Source organism: Lutjanus erythropterus, chromosome 5, assembly GCF_056507025.1.
Source record: "Lutjanus erythropterus isolate fLutEry1 chromosome 5, fLutEry1.hap2, whole genome shotgun sequence".
NCBI classification, from domain to species: domain Eukaryota; kingdom Metazoa; phylum Chordata; class Actinopteri; order Lutjaniformes; family Lutjanidae; genus Lutjanus; species Lutjanus erythropterus.
Window position 1 is genome coordinate 27907263 of NC_139321.1, and position 15739 is coordinate 27923001.

At 37.8% G+C, this 15739-nt stretch overlaps 1 protein-coding gene across 1 annotated transcript; it reads left to right on the forward strand.

Annotated features, from left to right (window-relative positions):
• Positions 1–544: 544 nt before the first annotated feature.
• Positions 545–15460, forward strand: sash3 (SAM and SH3 domain containing 3). Its single transcript, XM_084719511.1, has 8 exons — positions 545–796; positions 4947–5042; positions 8170–8304; positions 9227–9362; positions 10724–10881; positions 12466–12678; positions 13092–13236; positions 14655–15460. Exons 1-8 carry the CDS (start codon positions 740–742, stop codon positions 14936–14938), a joined length of 1224 nt encoding a protein of 407 aa, XP_084575637.1. The 5' UTR covers positions 545–739; the 3' UTR covers positions 14939–15460.
• The last annotated feature ends 279 nt before the right edge of the window (positions 15461–15739 follow it).

Genomic DNA, 15739 nt, shown 5'->3' on the forward strand with positions numbered 1-15739 from the left:
TCTCATCAGAAAAGGCTGTCTGGTGGCAAAGGAAAGCAGTAAAAATATTATAAATATAGTTATTTTAAACTGATAATGATTTTGTTTTTGGTAGGTGGTTAAAATATTTTTTGACCCTGTCCACAGCAGTGCATGCTGGTACTCCCTGCACGACTGGGGGCGTGCCAACCATCATCTACTGTATGTAATACACTGACTTTCAATAAGCACCTCATTGAACCCCACACCAAATAATCTGAACTATTCCTTTAATACAACTGCTCCTCATTAACGATCCTTTATAAAGCCTTTATCTGACTGAACGTGTTAAATATTAGTAAGCAGAGGTTGATTATTTGATCATAACATAAAAAATACAATTATTAATCAAGATTAACAGATCCATCGGAGTCAAAACAAAAGTTGTGATGACATTTTCCTGAACTGCTTTGTGTGTGTCAGTTCAGCTTCGAGCCTCAGAGGACTTTTGTCACGCAAGGTTGAGAAATACATGCAACAAACTCAGTAGCCTGTGTGTAAACCTGCGCACCAAAAACAGGGTTTGCCTCTTCGGTTTCTGTGTGACCATGTGACTTCCTCTCAGCCTCTGCACTGTTCGGCTGCAGCGGAGTGCAGCTCTGCCTTCCCCTATGTGTTTTTTTTAATCTGACAACTTTGGCAGTGACAGCACAGTGATAGAAACCGGTGTAGTGCTTACACGGCTCTTTGTCCAGAGATATTAGGACCACTGAAGAGGAAGATGTTGAGGCGACGGCCTTCCAATGCCTCGGAGAAGGAGCAGGTGCAGAAGAAGAAGGTGAGCTGAGGTTTTGTTTGGAAGTTGAGGAAGATTTAAAGTTAATGTGCTCAGTTTAAGTGCTTATAAATGTTAAATATTATAGACTGTGATTGTGAAGAGGTCTTTGTCTCACGCTTGAAACTCTGAACAATTGTGTCGTAACTTTTTATACAGCTGTTTTTGTGTGCACATCTTTTCAACACAGGATGTCTGCTCAAGTTAGTGCAAACTTTTGTGGTGAAGCTGTTCAAACCCACATACACAAACACACAAAACTTAAAGGCAGAATATGCAGGATTTGCCAGTTTGTAAAAGCGCCAGAAAGATTGAGTTTCATTCTCAGGTCATCAAGTACCTACGCTTTGGGCTGGTAAATCATCCTGAACACAGCGAAATAATGAGAAAATAAGACAATACAGGCAGAGGGCAGGCTCTGTGTAGATACATGTACCACCACAGACTAGTGGGTCAGAAGTGTAGAGCTGCAACTAACAAATATTGTATTGTCGATTAATTTGTGGACCATTTTCTCGATAGATCGATTGATGCTTTGGTGCATAAAATGTTAGGAAATTGTAATTACGGCCTCAAATGTCTTGTTTTGTCCATAACCAAAAGATATCAGTTTACTGTCGTAGAGGACCAAAGAAACCACCAAAAATATGCACATTTAAGAAGCTGAAATTAAAGAATTGGGACATTTGTATTTAAAAATTATTCAAAATGATTAGTCCTTCAGAATAATAGTTGGTGATTAAATAGTTTACAACTAAAAGATTAATCAATAAATTATTGCTGAAAGTGATGATAAGATAAGATGGTGTTATTTTTAGTCTATATGTTGCTGTTTATAGGAAAACCTTGATAGTACGCCTTTAAAGCTCAGTCAGGTCTTTATGTGTAACACAGAACATTTTTAAGTGTCTTTTCTAACTTCTGTCTGGCCTCAACATGTTCTTTTGCACTTTTTTAGACGAGATAAGTTCCTCTATTCTGGCGGGGTGAATCATTGCTGCAGATGTATTTTGAGTCACAGCAGGCTCTGTGGCTTCTAGTGCTTTCGTCTCCAGCTGCCACCATGAGAGTGAGCCTCCTACGCTTGACACCAGTGCCCTTATTTTCCATCCACAGCTCCTCATCTGTGGTCCAATTCACACCTCGTCATTGCACATCTCATTGTCCCTGTTCTCGGCAATCATCTTCTCCTAACACATAATTGTCACCCGCGATAATCGAGACCGGAGAGCATCATCCACGGCACGAGTCAGTGCTCTGCGATTATCAGCAGTAATAGAAGATTGATTTATCTGAGAGCTTAGAGGCTTTTTGCAGCAGGAAAAACAAGACATTTACCCATAAAACTCATAATAGCCCCATAATAAAGGTCATTCGTTCCCTTGACTGCACTGGTGGTTTAATTCTTCAGGTTAGATGCAGACAGAAGACATCAGCCACCAGCACTGACTGGATGTCTGCAATGATTGGCTGTTGCTCAAGTTTTGCCTGTTTCCTGTGGTTTCAAAAAGACTCAAAGGATGTGCTGCGATAAGACTCTGCATAGTGACATGTGGTTACATGGAAAATTAGACAAATAATTTCCACCGGAGCAAGAAAAAAAAATGAAGCCTTGAAAGATTATGCAAAAGAGTGAAAACTGGCAAACCGATGAAAACGATGTACAAATACCAGACTTCAGGTGAAAGAATTAGAATTAGTCCAATAATTGATAAGTTGATTGACAAAAAAAAATACATTTCAGAATTGATTAATAGTGAAAATCATGTTTCAAGCAAAAGTCTTCATGTTTTCAAGTGTTGGTTGGACATAATGAGAGATTTTAAGATATCATCTTCATCATTTTCAGGAAATTCAGGCAGTATTCACTATTTTCTGACATTTTATTGACAAATTAGTCAATTAAAGCTGCCGTAGACAGTCTGTCTTTGCCATCACTGGGCAAAAGTTCCATAATGAACCGGTAAGCATAATGTAATTCAGGTGGGTTGAGAGAAAAGACGTCTGCTTCTCCACTTGACTCTGTTTTAGCTTTAGAAAATCTAGCCTGTGACGGGAGACTTTGACCAATCAGATATTTGTAAGATAGTTGTAACATCATTATTTGATGATCTGGGGATGAGATTCAACAGTCAGCTATCTGTCTTCAGAATCTTATTGCACTTTAAGTAATTTTTCCCCCACTTCCACCTCCTCACTTACGAGGTTTTGTAAATTTTATATCTTCAGGTTTTGGACATAAGTTATTTAAAAACATCATCTTTTCAATTCAGGCAGTATACACTATTTTATGACATTTTATTGATCAAACACTTACTAGATTAATCAAGAAAATGAGCAGTAGATTAATCAATTATAAGTTGCAGTACTGTACCAGTTTTGAATCCAGCAGAGAGAATTTTACAGTACAGAGTGCAGGACCTTAAAAAGTCCAATAATCAGAATACTAGGCCTTGAAATATCTTTAATACTATTTTTACAAGTCGTAAAAATTTATTCATGGTGTTAATGTTACTGTCATATTACTGTCATTGGAAGGAATAAATTGTAGGCTATTGATCCCACTGTAACAACTACAAAATAAAACCAACATTTAACAAATAACCACTAATACAAACTGTGCATTTACATTTTTGCCAGTATGGACATGAAATAGGTCCAGTATTGCATTGTTAATGGTCTTAAAAAGTCTTAAATTTTTAAACCCTGGAGTAACTTCATTCTCATCTATCTTTTTTATAAAGTCAGACCAAGAAAAGTTGAGGCTTTGAGTTAAACTTAAAGTCCTCCTCTATTCAAAAATATGTTCACTTTATTGTTCCTACAGTTGAACACTTGAGTTTCTCTGTGCAGAATGATATATGTGCAGAGTTTGACAGTTGGAGACTGTTTTCACATTCATCTGCTAAAACTGGAAAGATTCACTGTACTCATGAAAAATCAGATTTTTAGGGGTGGGCCTAAGAGGATGATTTGTGACATCACACTTAGGTTGGAAGTCTTGGTCCAATTTGCAACTTATACAATTGTGATGTAGAAACAAACTGACCACTTTTACTTAACATGCTCGACATAAGCACGCATGATTATACTTAAAGGCATGTTTTCCCTGCTCTGTGGAAACAAACTAAGAGGTGCTGACTTTGCCACATTGCCAATGCAATCTGTCACTCTGTAGCTTCAACACTGAGTACAGCAACCTCAAAGGGTCAAAACTTTAACTCAAAAGTCGCCGTTTCAAAGTTCAATATCACTTTAAAATGTCTGTGCTGTCTGCAGTGTTCAGGGACTTTGTTCATAAATAACATATTTTTTTATTTTCTCATGGCACTAACTTGCTGAGCAGAAAGAGCTAAATGTAGCACTTTACTTTGAAAAGGTATTTACTACTTTAATGTGCAGTATAGCAATGCAGCTACTGCAGACTGACTGACTGACATGCGTGTGATGTATATTCTTTTCAGAAATATGACTCCTGATATACAGTATCTACAGGTGTTAGATTCAACTTTTCACCAGGAGATAAATGTTTCCTCCCAGCCCTAGATGCCATTTTAAGGATTATAATGTAAATATTGTACTTTTATGTGGAAAAAAAACATTAGAAACACATCTTTGTTCCAAGCATACTATTTATATATGCCTGGTGTCTAGTGGGGATCGTTAAATGATGAATTTGTTTTTTTTTTTTTTTTTTACACAATAACTCTTTGATTTTCCTGTTCCAATACGTTTTTGGTAAGTTTAAAAATCTTCTGAATACAAATTATTTATTACAGGGATGGTTACGATTCACCACACATCATTTCCTCTGGGTTTCCTGCTAAACTACATTTATAAAATGTTTACGAAGCCGCTACAGCTCCGTCTGCAACATGCAGACATTTGATGACCCAGATTCATGACCTTATCTTTGATGACTGAGGAGAGACGAGCGGTTATTCCTTCTGTTCACGTCTGTGAGGAGATAAAAACATGCTGTGTGTTGTCAGTGTTAGCACAGACACAAACAACAGACGGACATGTTTACACTGTTTGCTTTGTGATGAAGGAGTGATTACCAGACCTTCGCTGTTACAGATTGGTTTCTCTGCTCTGGTCTTTTTTTCTTCATTGTAAATTGAAATAAACAGAACTGTCTGTGTGTTTACAGCTCACTCTGCAGCGGTCCAGCAGCTTCAAGGACTTCATGAAGCACAAACCCACCTCTCCTGTGGTGTCAGAAAAGGAGTTTACCCTGGACGAGAATGTAAGTTGGATTGTTCCTCTCAAACACATCATATGACACGTCACTATTTTAAAAAGTAGAAGTAGATATTTTATAAACTCTTTGTGTTTTAAGTTCCGAAATGTCCCTTCCTACAGCTATTTTATCACATGGTTCCTCATTCATTATGCTGTAACATTTCATCAGGCCCCTCAATTACACTGCGTCCACAAGAGACTAGAGAGGAAAAAGGCCGAACAGAAATTGTTACGGCTGTTGAAGAAGCGTACAGTTTGTGCTTCCTGATTTAGCTTACTGCTGCACGTGTGGGTTGATGAGAACCCGTTAAAATTCACAGAACTTTCATAACTTCCCGGTAAGAGTCTTCATTCTGTGAGTGGAAGTTGGAGGATAGAAGTGTAGAAGAAGAGAGGAAGTAAGAATGAGAAGCGTTGCACAGCGCTCAGATGACAGCAACGTGCAGACAGGATGTCCTCCAGTGTGAGCCAGTCAAGCAGAGAGCCTCTGTGTCAGACACACAGTTGCAGAAGCAGCAAGCATTTAACCAGGAGTCTGACAGGCCTCCCCCAGAGAGTTTACGCTGTTATTATTTACACAATGTTATGCATTTTTATTTATTTATTCATTTGTTACTTCTCAGGCTGCTACTTTTTTTTTCCACATTTGAAGCTATTAAGGTTTCTCAGTTTGAATAAAGTGATTCATCAGATTAAACTGATCTTTTTTTTTATGAAATCAGTTAAGTCATCAGTTTCATCAGCTTAAATGTAAATTATACCACCTGTTTGAGATGTGGTTGTATGAGGTACTTATCCATAGTCAGTGGTTTACCTACAGTAGAGGCTGGTCAGCACGCCCCCAGCTTGGAGAAGCAGAGAGGAGGACTAGAGCTGGTGCTAAACATTTAACTGCTGTGGTTAGTGTCAGCAGCAAAAGGTATTTTAGTCACTTAAAAAAAGTCCACCAAAAAAAGTCAATATCAGTTTAAGTGTACACTTTACTTTGCTGTGAGAAACTGTGGTTATATAAGGCAAATATTATCACTCTCTCCAAACCAACCAAACTTCATAGTTGAAATCAATCATTTCAACTTGCTGAACTTGAGAGCTGCTGCATCAGTCTGTTAGTATGTTTGTGTTATTGTGTGACTTGGGTGAATCCAAACTACAATTTTAAAACACAGAGTCACACAATAGCACAAGCAAACTAACAGATTGAGACAGTGGTGGACCAGCAACTACCATATTCTGTGAGGTAAAATTACTGATTTTGAGTTTGATTAGTTTGGAGAGAGCAATATTTGGCTTGTGTAAAAGCAGTTTTCTGTCGGAAAAGCTATCTGACAGCAAAGTACAGCTGTTAAAATATTAATATATATATTAATTCTTAAATTGATATGACTTTTTAAAAATGTATTTTGTTGCTGGCTCTATCCACAGCATTTCATTGTTTAGTTTTCATGCTTGAATTCCACTCTGGTTCTCCAAACTGGAATTGTGTCGACTGCCTTTTTCACTGCAGTGGAAATGTCTTTGACAAGATAAACACCAGCAAATACAGATTGAAACACATTATTTCATTAGATAGAACATGTGGAAATTATTACATCTGTCTTTTTAAAATGAATTTAGCCTTTTAGACTTTACAACACTCTGGAGTTATTGTAAATATTTGGATCACTCGAGTTGGACACAATGCAACACAGCCACCACTGGAATCCAATTCTACAAATGGTATTATACTAATAATATTGGTGGAGTCTGGTCTTTATTTGCAACTGAACAGAATTCCTGGTTTTAAACAGACTGAATAGGCATGCAAAACTATTCAGTGCACCCCAACAGTTATCTCTCATCACCACAGTCCTTCATCGAGAATGTCTTTAAGTTTTCAGAGAGATGTTGGGATCACAATCTATATCTGCATAGAAAACTTCATTTTCTCTAAATCCAATGGCTCTTTACCGCATTTCTGCTTCATTTTCCTTTTTAAATTGCAGAGGACGTGACCTCTGTGTCCTCAACCAACACAAAGTGTCTCACAGAACATTTGTAATAATGAAGTGCCTCATAAAAATACTGAAAACATCATTAGCTTTCATCACTGAGCCCACAGCTCCACGGCGTTTGGCTGCAGGCCGAGTTATGTTTGGTAACACGCTCAGAAACTGTTCAACACCTGGCCACAATAGAGTGCAGGTGTCCGTGTGTGTCTGTGTGTGTCTGTGTGTGTGTGTGTGTGAGAGAGAGAAACTTTGTGGTATCAGCAGTATGAGTGTATGCAAACCCTATCACCACAAAGTCTGTAAGTTTTCTAGGTTATGAGAAGTGAGTACTTGTGTAATTTAACGCAGTGCCACTGTGAACCACCGTGAGAGTTTATGTACGTTAGTGGCATCATTCTTACTCAATGCTCAAACTTCACTTAATTTGAACTAGGGCTGCATGATATGGTTAAAAAAACATAATATGATTATATTATTATTATTATTATTGCGATATGATTTACCATTAGATGATTTATGATCATTGTTGCATCACAATTTTCATTTTCACTGAAAAAAACTATTAAAATCATGACCATGTGACATTCCTTGGGGTTTTAACTAGGGCTGTAAATAACAATTAATTAATCTTGTGATTATTTTCTCAATAAATTGATTAGTTGTTTGGTCTATAAAATGTCAGACAATGGTGAAAAAAGTGGATCAGCACCCAAGGTGACATCCTCAAATGTCTTGTTTTGCCCACAACCCAAATATATTCAGCTTAATGTCTTAAAGGAGGAAAGAAACCAGAAAATATTCACATTTTCTTTTTATAATAATTATATTTAATAATAATAATTATTATTATATTTTTATAATAATCATTGCAACCCAAGTCTGTACCAAACAAACATGTTTTCTTACATCTGGAGAACAAAAATTGTAGACTTATCCACAGCTCTACAATACTTCAATATACTTTGTTTTGTCATATTTTTTACTTTATCCAAAAATTTAAGCTTCTGCAAGTTGGATATCGCACTTGGCCATATCGCGATTTTGATAATATTTTGATTAATTGTGCAGCCCTAATTTGAATATACCACATTTCAATCTGTTGAAATAAATTGCTGAAATAGTTGATTTTCCCTCTTATGTCAGGTTGCCGAGGGTGTAACAGCAGAGGAAGTAGTGAAAAGTGGCAGCAAACTGGGCAAGAAATGGCGCAACGTCATCTCACGTACCATGACCCGCAAGACATCCAAGATGGTGCAGAAGGCTCTGGCAGAGGAGGGGGTAAATCCTGTTCACACTTAGACTTACAGCAACCAGTCTATGAAGATCACTTATTGTTTAGACTATTATTCAAACGGTAGCAATTAATATATTTAGTAATTTAGTATATTTAGTTTATGAACTAGAGACCATGATACAACAACACAACTTCACATCTTGACATGCTGTAGACATGTTGTTGTTATAGAAAGACTGAGATTGTCTCCATCTAGTGGACAAATGTCTGCACTGTTTTTCTCAAAACAGGCTGAATGCTGTTTGTTTGATACTTTGCCAAGATTTTTCACACACATATGATGAGAATATGATGCACTATAGTAGTTTTACTGAAGTAGGATGTATGTCACGCTCAGTTCAGTGCTCTAAACTTTCAGAATTGCAAAAATAAAGTTGTTGTCCATTATAGTTAACAAAACAACAAACCAGAGTTAATGTATGAAGAATTAGATTGTTAGAAATGTAAGTGATCTGTCCTTTAAGCTCCATGTTCTGTCACTCATATTGATCTCTGACCTGATAAATCATATTATCAGTGTAAAACAAAAGATAAAGCTTTAAGATTATAGTTTAGGCATATAGATTATAGTTTGTAGGCAAGGAAAGGTGAAAAGCTTTTTACTTTTGACTACCAATTAGTTGATAAATTAAATTAAAACTTAATTAATATCATTCTTCTTTTGATCTTTCACAAACTGGTGTTATGTTTTACCTCATTAATTTTCTAATTTTTTGTGTGTTGGCCTGCATTAATTATGTTTTTGACTTGTCTGATAACTTTTTACTATGTTTTGTCAGTTTCAGTGCTTCATGTTAAACATGAAAATGAAGCTTCATCATTAAGTGACCTTTAGCTTCAGTTTAGCATCATTAATTGAGTGAATTGACCTGACTGACCCCTGGACTGCACTGTGGTCCTCTCCAGGGTGAGAGCGGTGAGGAGCTGTCTCCAGTCTCTGCTGACTGGATCCCAGATCTGAGTGCAGGACAGAGGACATCAGTGTGCTCTACAGGGTCAGAGGACACCACACCCAGCCCAGTCACCCGCCAGCTCTCAGGCAGTAAGTCTACACCTGTATCCCTGTAAGCTAGATGTTTTCAAACTGGGAGGGAGAGCTGAACGGGGTAAAGATATTTGGTGAGACTCCTTCCTGGAGTCATAACTCAGCCAAGTCTTAACACTCAGACATGATACGCATATTTTTAGATTCACTGTGAATAACACTTCCTGAAAATGTCATTATTTCCAATGTCTTTAAATAAATAAATGTCCATAAACCTGCTCAGAAATCATTGAAAAAATATCAGTATCAAAGTAGTGCAGTGATAGTTATCTGTACATTCATGGGTACATTACAAACACAAACTGCTGATAGTTAATTCAGCCTACGATAATGGTGCCAGTTTACCAAAATGTAAAAAAAATACTGGCCTAAAAAAGTTTGTGGCCCACTGCTAACTCGCCATTACATTTCCTGTTTACATCCTCCAAAGGATTATGGGAACTGTACCAAAATCTAGAGCATGATTGTCCCCTATATAGAAGTAGAACAGAGAGTAGAAGGTGGTGACAAAAATCCATTAGTATTGATAGTACAACATAAAAAAAATGTATTTTAGGGCTCAGAGTGTGTCATCAACATTGAGCCTCATTTCTTTCAAGATCCAGTGAAAAGTCTACGTCAGATTAGAGTTGTTACAAGAATTTGGATACTATGGCAGAAAGAAAGAAAAAAGGCTTTGGCACATAAAATGGGATTTTTTTTCTTTTAAAAACCTGCACACAGTGCTGCTCCATAAAAAGACACCGAACACCTGATGGTTTTGCTACAAGCCAACCAGACTGAACTGAACTGAGGTCTTAAATGAACATTTAGATCTTTTTCTGATACTTTTGATACTATTTATTGTTTTCAAACTTGTGATATTGAAAAAGTATTAAGACTTCAATACTTTTGACAACCTTACATCAGATTCATGGTGTGTACTTAGACTTTGTTTTGTGTATGATGAATCCCACTGTCTTCCTAAATTGAAAGCTTGTGCTCTTATCTTATTAGCATGGATAAACACCCCACCAATTTCTTCTTATTGCCTTCTTGCTTGTTATCAATAATATCTTGTTGAATGCCTGTCAAATGTCAATGACATTATCAGTGACATAAACATTTATATTCCCAAGGTACATAACTTTGCATTCCTTTGGTCTTGGATATCCCAGAATGTCTTTAATTATAATACATACATTTCCCAAAATAAGTGTAATTTATGGCACTTCCAAAAACTGTGTGTGGTTTGCCTCTCTATTCACACATGGCCTCCTTTCCTTTATTTAGTCTGTGAAGACAGAGACACAAAAAACCCAAACCCATAATTATGTGACGGCTCAGACTCTGACCCGGCTTCTTATCTGCCCCCCCAGGTAGCGACAGACAGAGCCTGGACAGCGGGTACAGCCAGAGGGACAGCATGAGACTGGAGGAGAACGGCGTCTCTTACAACGGGCCTTTCTGTGGTCGTGCTCTGGTCCACACTGACTTCACTCCCAGCCCCTATGATGTGGAGTCGCTCAAACTCCAAGTGAGTCTCTCTGGGGGGCGTCTTCCTCGCTGTCTCTCCTTTGGCCCTCTGCCTCTTCTGCTGTCTCGTCTCGTCGTCCTCCAGGGAGCTTGTTAACTGAGTGAAACAAGACGGCTCACTTTAATTATTATTCTTCAAGGCAGAGTTTGAACCACACGACCCATTACTGACTGCATGCTTGACACAATAATATTAGTAATATAATTTAAGTCGTGATTGTGTCATTGCTTTGCAAGTTATATAATTGTGCACAAGGAGAAATGTCTTTTAAAGGGAAAAATTCAGCCATTATCTACTCACCCGCATGCATTTCATAGGAAAACAGCATTGCAGAATCTCCCAAACAATGGAAGTGAATAGTGACCAGTTTTCAAACATAAAAAAACATTTGAAAAAAATGTTTTTAACCTAAATCTTCACTATAGACCCTTAGCTTGGAGTCACATTGACATGTGTGCACATGAATGGCATGTTGGGGCTTTAGATGATTTGGTTTACACCAGACCAAATGTCCGAATTTCATTCTCTCAAATGTGAATATTTTCTGGTTTCTTTAGTCCTCTCTGATAGTAAACTGAATTTCTTTTGAGTTGTGGACAAAACAAGACATTTGAGGACATCACCTTGTTCTCTGGGAAACACTGATTGACATTTTTCACTGTTTTCTGACATTTATGGACCAAACAATTAATTCATTAAATGAGCAAATGATTGACAGATTAATCGACAGTAAAAATTATTGTTGCAGTTGCAGCCCTGATGTACTGCTGTGGACAGGTTCAGCAGCAAAACATATTGTAGTCACCTAAATAAATCAGTGTCAGTCAAAGTTTACACTATATTTAGAATATTTTCACCAATTTAGCTTGCTGTCAGAATGTTCTGATGGTGAACCACTGTTATAATAAGCCAAACATTGCTCTCGCTTGCTCAGCCAAACTCCATTTGCAAAAACTGTAATTTTACCTTGCAGAACATGGTTGCTGGTCTGTTACTGCCTCAGTGTGTTAGTTTGTTTGTGTTATTGCATGACTTCAGTGAATCCAATCTACCTTTTTTAACACCAAAGTCATATAATAAAACAAACTAAATAACCAATCGAGGCAGAGATGGACCAGCAGTTCCCATGTTATGAAAGGTAAAATTGCTAATTCTGCCTGTGGAGTTTGGTTGGTTTGAACAAAGCAATATTTAAGTTATATAAAAGCATTTCCCATTGGAAAAGGCTGTCTGAAGTGAAGTGGTGAAAATATTTGAAATATAGTGTACACTTAAACTGGCATTGATTTTTTTTTCTCGGTGTCTAAACTATGTTCTGCTGCTGACCCTGTCCACAGCAGTGCATTACTTAGCTTCCTACACCAGAACTACAAAAAGGTGTTGAAATGTCTGGTGGCATTCAGCTTTTCATTTTCTTTGCCACAACACAAGTGATAATTATTTTGAGTATTTTGAGATGTTGGTTCACTGAGGACATATAAAGAGTTATATTTATCGTGTTGAAGGTCTTTTCTTTTGTTCATCCTGTGCTAACATCATCATGACTAAGCCTGCTGGTGTTCATGCGTCATCTCTGTCTTACAGAAAGGAGACATCATTTACATCATCGAGAAGCCCCCTGTGGGGACCTGGACCGGGAAGCTCAACAACAAAGTGGGCTCCTTTAAGTTCATCTACGTCAACCTGCTGCCTGACGAGAGCCCCCCAGCCAGGAGGAGACACCGTGACAGCAAGACCCCCCGAGGAAAATCCAAACCCAAAACCCTGGAGGAGGTGCTGGACAGCATCGGCCTTCACGTAAGATAACACTCTGATAACACTGTTTGTTTGTAACACTGCAGCAGGACTTGTTGTCACTTTGCATCATAACATAAGTTAGAATTTAATTAATCCAGAATGAAATTCTTGTGCCAGAAATTTCTGAAATATTACAGTAACATGAGAATAAAAAGAATAGAGTACAATAAAAGTAAGATAGAAAAAGAAGTGGCAGTGATGAAAAAAGAAAAAATGTTGAAAGTGATATTGAAAAGTAGTAAAAGTAATATTGCACATGATAATGAATGTAGTAATGGACATGATATTGAAAAAGTTTATATATTTATATTATTGTTCTCATCGTCCAGTTTTTCAGCTGTAATTCCAGTGACTGTTGACATCTAAATAAATGTTTGTGTTTATGTAAAAGTGTTTATGTTCTTGTGTTTCAGGAGCTGAGTTCGTTGCTGTCCATGCACGGTTTCCAGAGTCTGGAGGACTTTGCAGGACTGAAGGAGTCTCACCTCAACGAGCTGAACATCACCGACCCCGAGCAGCGCTCAAAGATCCTGAACGCCTCTGAGCTGCTGAGAGACTGTAAGTTTACATGCTGAGAAGATGCAATAATCTGTCATAATGATGCTGCTCTACTGGGTGGCAATAAAAATACCTCTAATCCAGAATTTCAGTCAGATCTGAGATAAATGTCCCAATAAAACACAGTTGGCTGCTGCTGCCAATCAGACGTCAGGTTTACTCAGTGTGACAAATGTGTCTTTGGGGAATACTTTATGTTTCCATCATACTTCTTCTGCCTCAGCTACATAATGAGGTGCATTTTATGGCTCGGTTGCAGAGTATTGCACTCAAAATTTGCAGTTAGGCTCAGTCGCCTGTAAGAAATCGTCTTTTCTCCTCATATCGCGGCTCATCTATGTTCCAGACAAATCATTTGACGTGATTTCAAGCCACTGGAATAACAGCTATATGCTGAATACAGTTTATGCATATTAGCGTTCTAATTATTTGTTTGATGGTACCATGCTTTCTTGTTGATTTCCTTGATCTCAGTATATCTACTGTATTGAGATATATATTGAGATCAAGCAGAAAGTTTTCTTAACTCAGTCTGACTGTGGAGGTGTTGTCAGAGAGGAGAATGTTTAATCAAATAGCATTAATAGATTTAATGTGAATTTCTCTCATTAAACGCATTTTTATCTTAGCTACACCAAGCTCATCTTTTGACTGCTCCAACAATAATAAACTGGTTTGGAGGAAATAAACCCATAATTCATTGTATTAGATGTGAAAATGTTCTGGCTGACCACGCCATTTCTCCTCGCTGCTTCTCTGATGTCTTGCTCCTCACCTGATATTTTCACATCTAACGCAGTGAATAAAGAGTTTATTTCAAGGAAACCTGAGTTTGTGACTATTGGAACAGTGGAGAGAAGAGCCAAAGTGTTTTGGTTAGTTTTATTTTGTCTGTCCAGTTTAAATAAAGATGAAAATGTTAAAATTAGTGATTCTGCAAAGGGAGTCTGGTATGGTTAGCAAGAGTGATAAACAGGTGTTTCTGGTTAAACAAAACATATCTTACTCTTTTAAAAATTTATCTCTGCAGTGATCTTTTCCACAATGTTGTCAGACACTTAAAACAGTCTGAGCAAAACCAACACTTGAGTGGACATACTTTGACGTTGCACAGGATTACACTGTCAAAAGCTCAACTGTTGCCCCTGTTATTTCTGTTAGACACAAAAACATGGGAAAACAGTTCAGGTTGAAAAATACCAAAGTTACCCCTCAAGACCATAAACCAAAATAAATAGTAATTTGAGCATTTACAGGATTGGTGGTTTTGTCATTTGTTCACACAGAGTCTGACTTTAAAGTTTCTCTCTGAAGCCGAACAAGATGAACAGTCCTCTCAGAGTCCAGGAGGAATTAAAAAGAGGATTTGTGTTGAGCTTTTACTGTATTAAAAAAGTGATTCTCTTTGCCCTGTGTAGCTGAAGACGAGTCTGAGCCAGAGGAGGTGGACAGATCTGGGGAAAACGCGAAAGAGCCGAGGGATTCAGGTTGTTTCGAGAGCTCAGAGAACCTGGAGAGTGGGCGCGAGGAGCCTAAGACAGAGGAGGAGGAGGCACTCAAAGATGAAGCATCAGAGGAGCAGACGCACCAGGAGGCCGTTGAAAAGGAGGAGGAGACAGAACAGCAGGAGGAAAACCAGACAAAGCAGCTGGATGCTGTGCAGGAGCAGCTGGAGGAGCTGACGGTGGAAGAAGGATCCTGAGAGGTGGTGGACAGAAATACTCAAACTTCTTTTATTGGTGGATCTCTGGGACTCTGGATGGACGTTTAATGCCATTAAACAGATCTCTTCTTCATAAGAGAGAGGACTGGTGACATAATGTTAAGACTGAAATACTGTGTGAAGATGAGTCTATTTTCTTCAGTGTGTTTGTGCTGCTCAGCAAGCAGCAGTTTCTCTTCATCTGCCACAGCTGGATTTGACTGAACATGTTATACTGTCTGAATCATGTTTGTTGTTGTTTCCTGAATTTGTGATGTAAGGTACCAATGAAGCATTTTAAAGTTTTCTTTCTCTTCGTTACGAGTCTTACATGTTTTTATGTTGTACACTCTGAATATGAATGTAAACTATTTCCAGATGTTTTTCATGTAACTTGAACTTGACTGTAATTTTCAGTAGTTGTGATTTTGCTTGTGTTACGAGGTACACAGTACACTGTCGTCATGAAGCTGTGACCCATGCTATATAACAGAATTTAAATAAAACTTCATTCACTGAGAAGTTGTTGCCAATGTAGTCTATTAATTTTTACAATTTTAAAGAGGAAACAACATTTTGAGCGTATTTAGATTCTGTATTGTGATACATTTATTATTGAAGTGAAACTGGATAGGCAGGCAACACATAACGTTGGGAGGGATTTGATTTTAATGTTATAAAGTGGGTGTCTGTCATGAATCTTATCTCTGTGCCACTAAACTGAATGATTGATGCGTGGATGTCATGATATTATTGGTTGGTTTTATCCCATCCATCCATAAATGCACTTCATTTTGTTTC

What these genes read in the sequence shown, in the direction of transcription:
- sash3 (XM_084719511.1), top strand. Translation starts at nt 740, where the DNA reads ATGTTGAGGCGACGGCCTTCCAATGCCTCGGAGAAGGAGCAGGTGCAG. An exon ending in AGGCTCTGGCAGAGGAGGGG is followed by an intron (nt 8,305 to 9,226) that starts GTAAATCCTGTT and finishes GGTCCTCTCCAG; the next exon opens with GGTGAGAGCGGTGAGGAGCT. An exon ending in CACCCGCCAGCTCTCAGGCA is followed by an intron (nt 9,363 to 10,723) that starts GTAAGTCTACAC and finishes CTGCCCCCCCAG; the next exon opens with GTAGCGACAGACAGAGCCTG.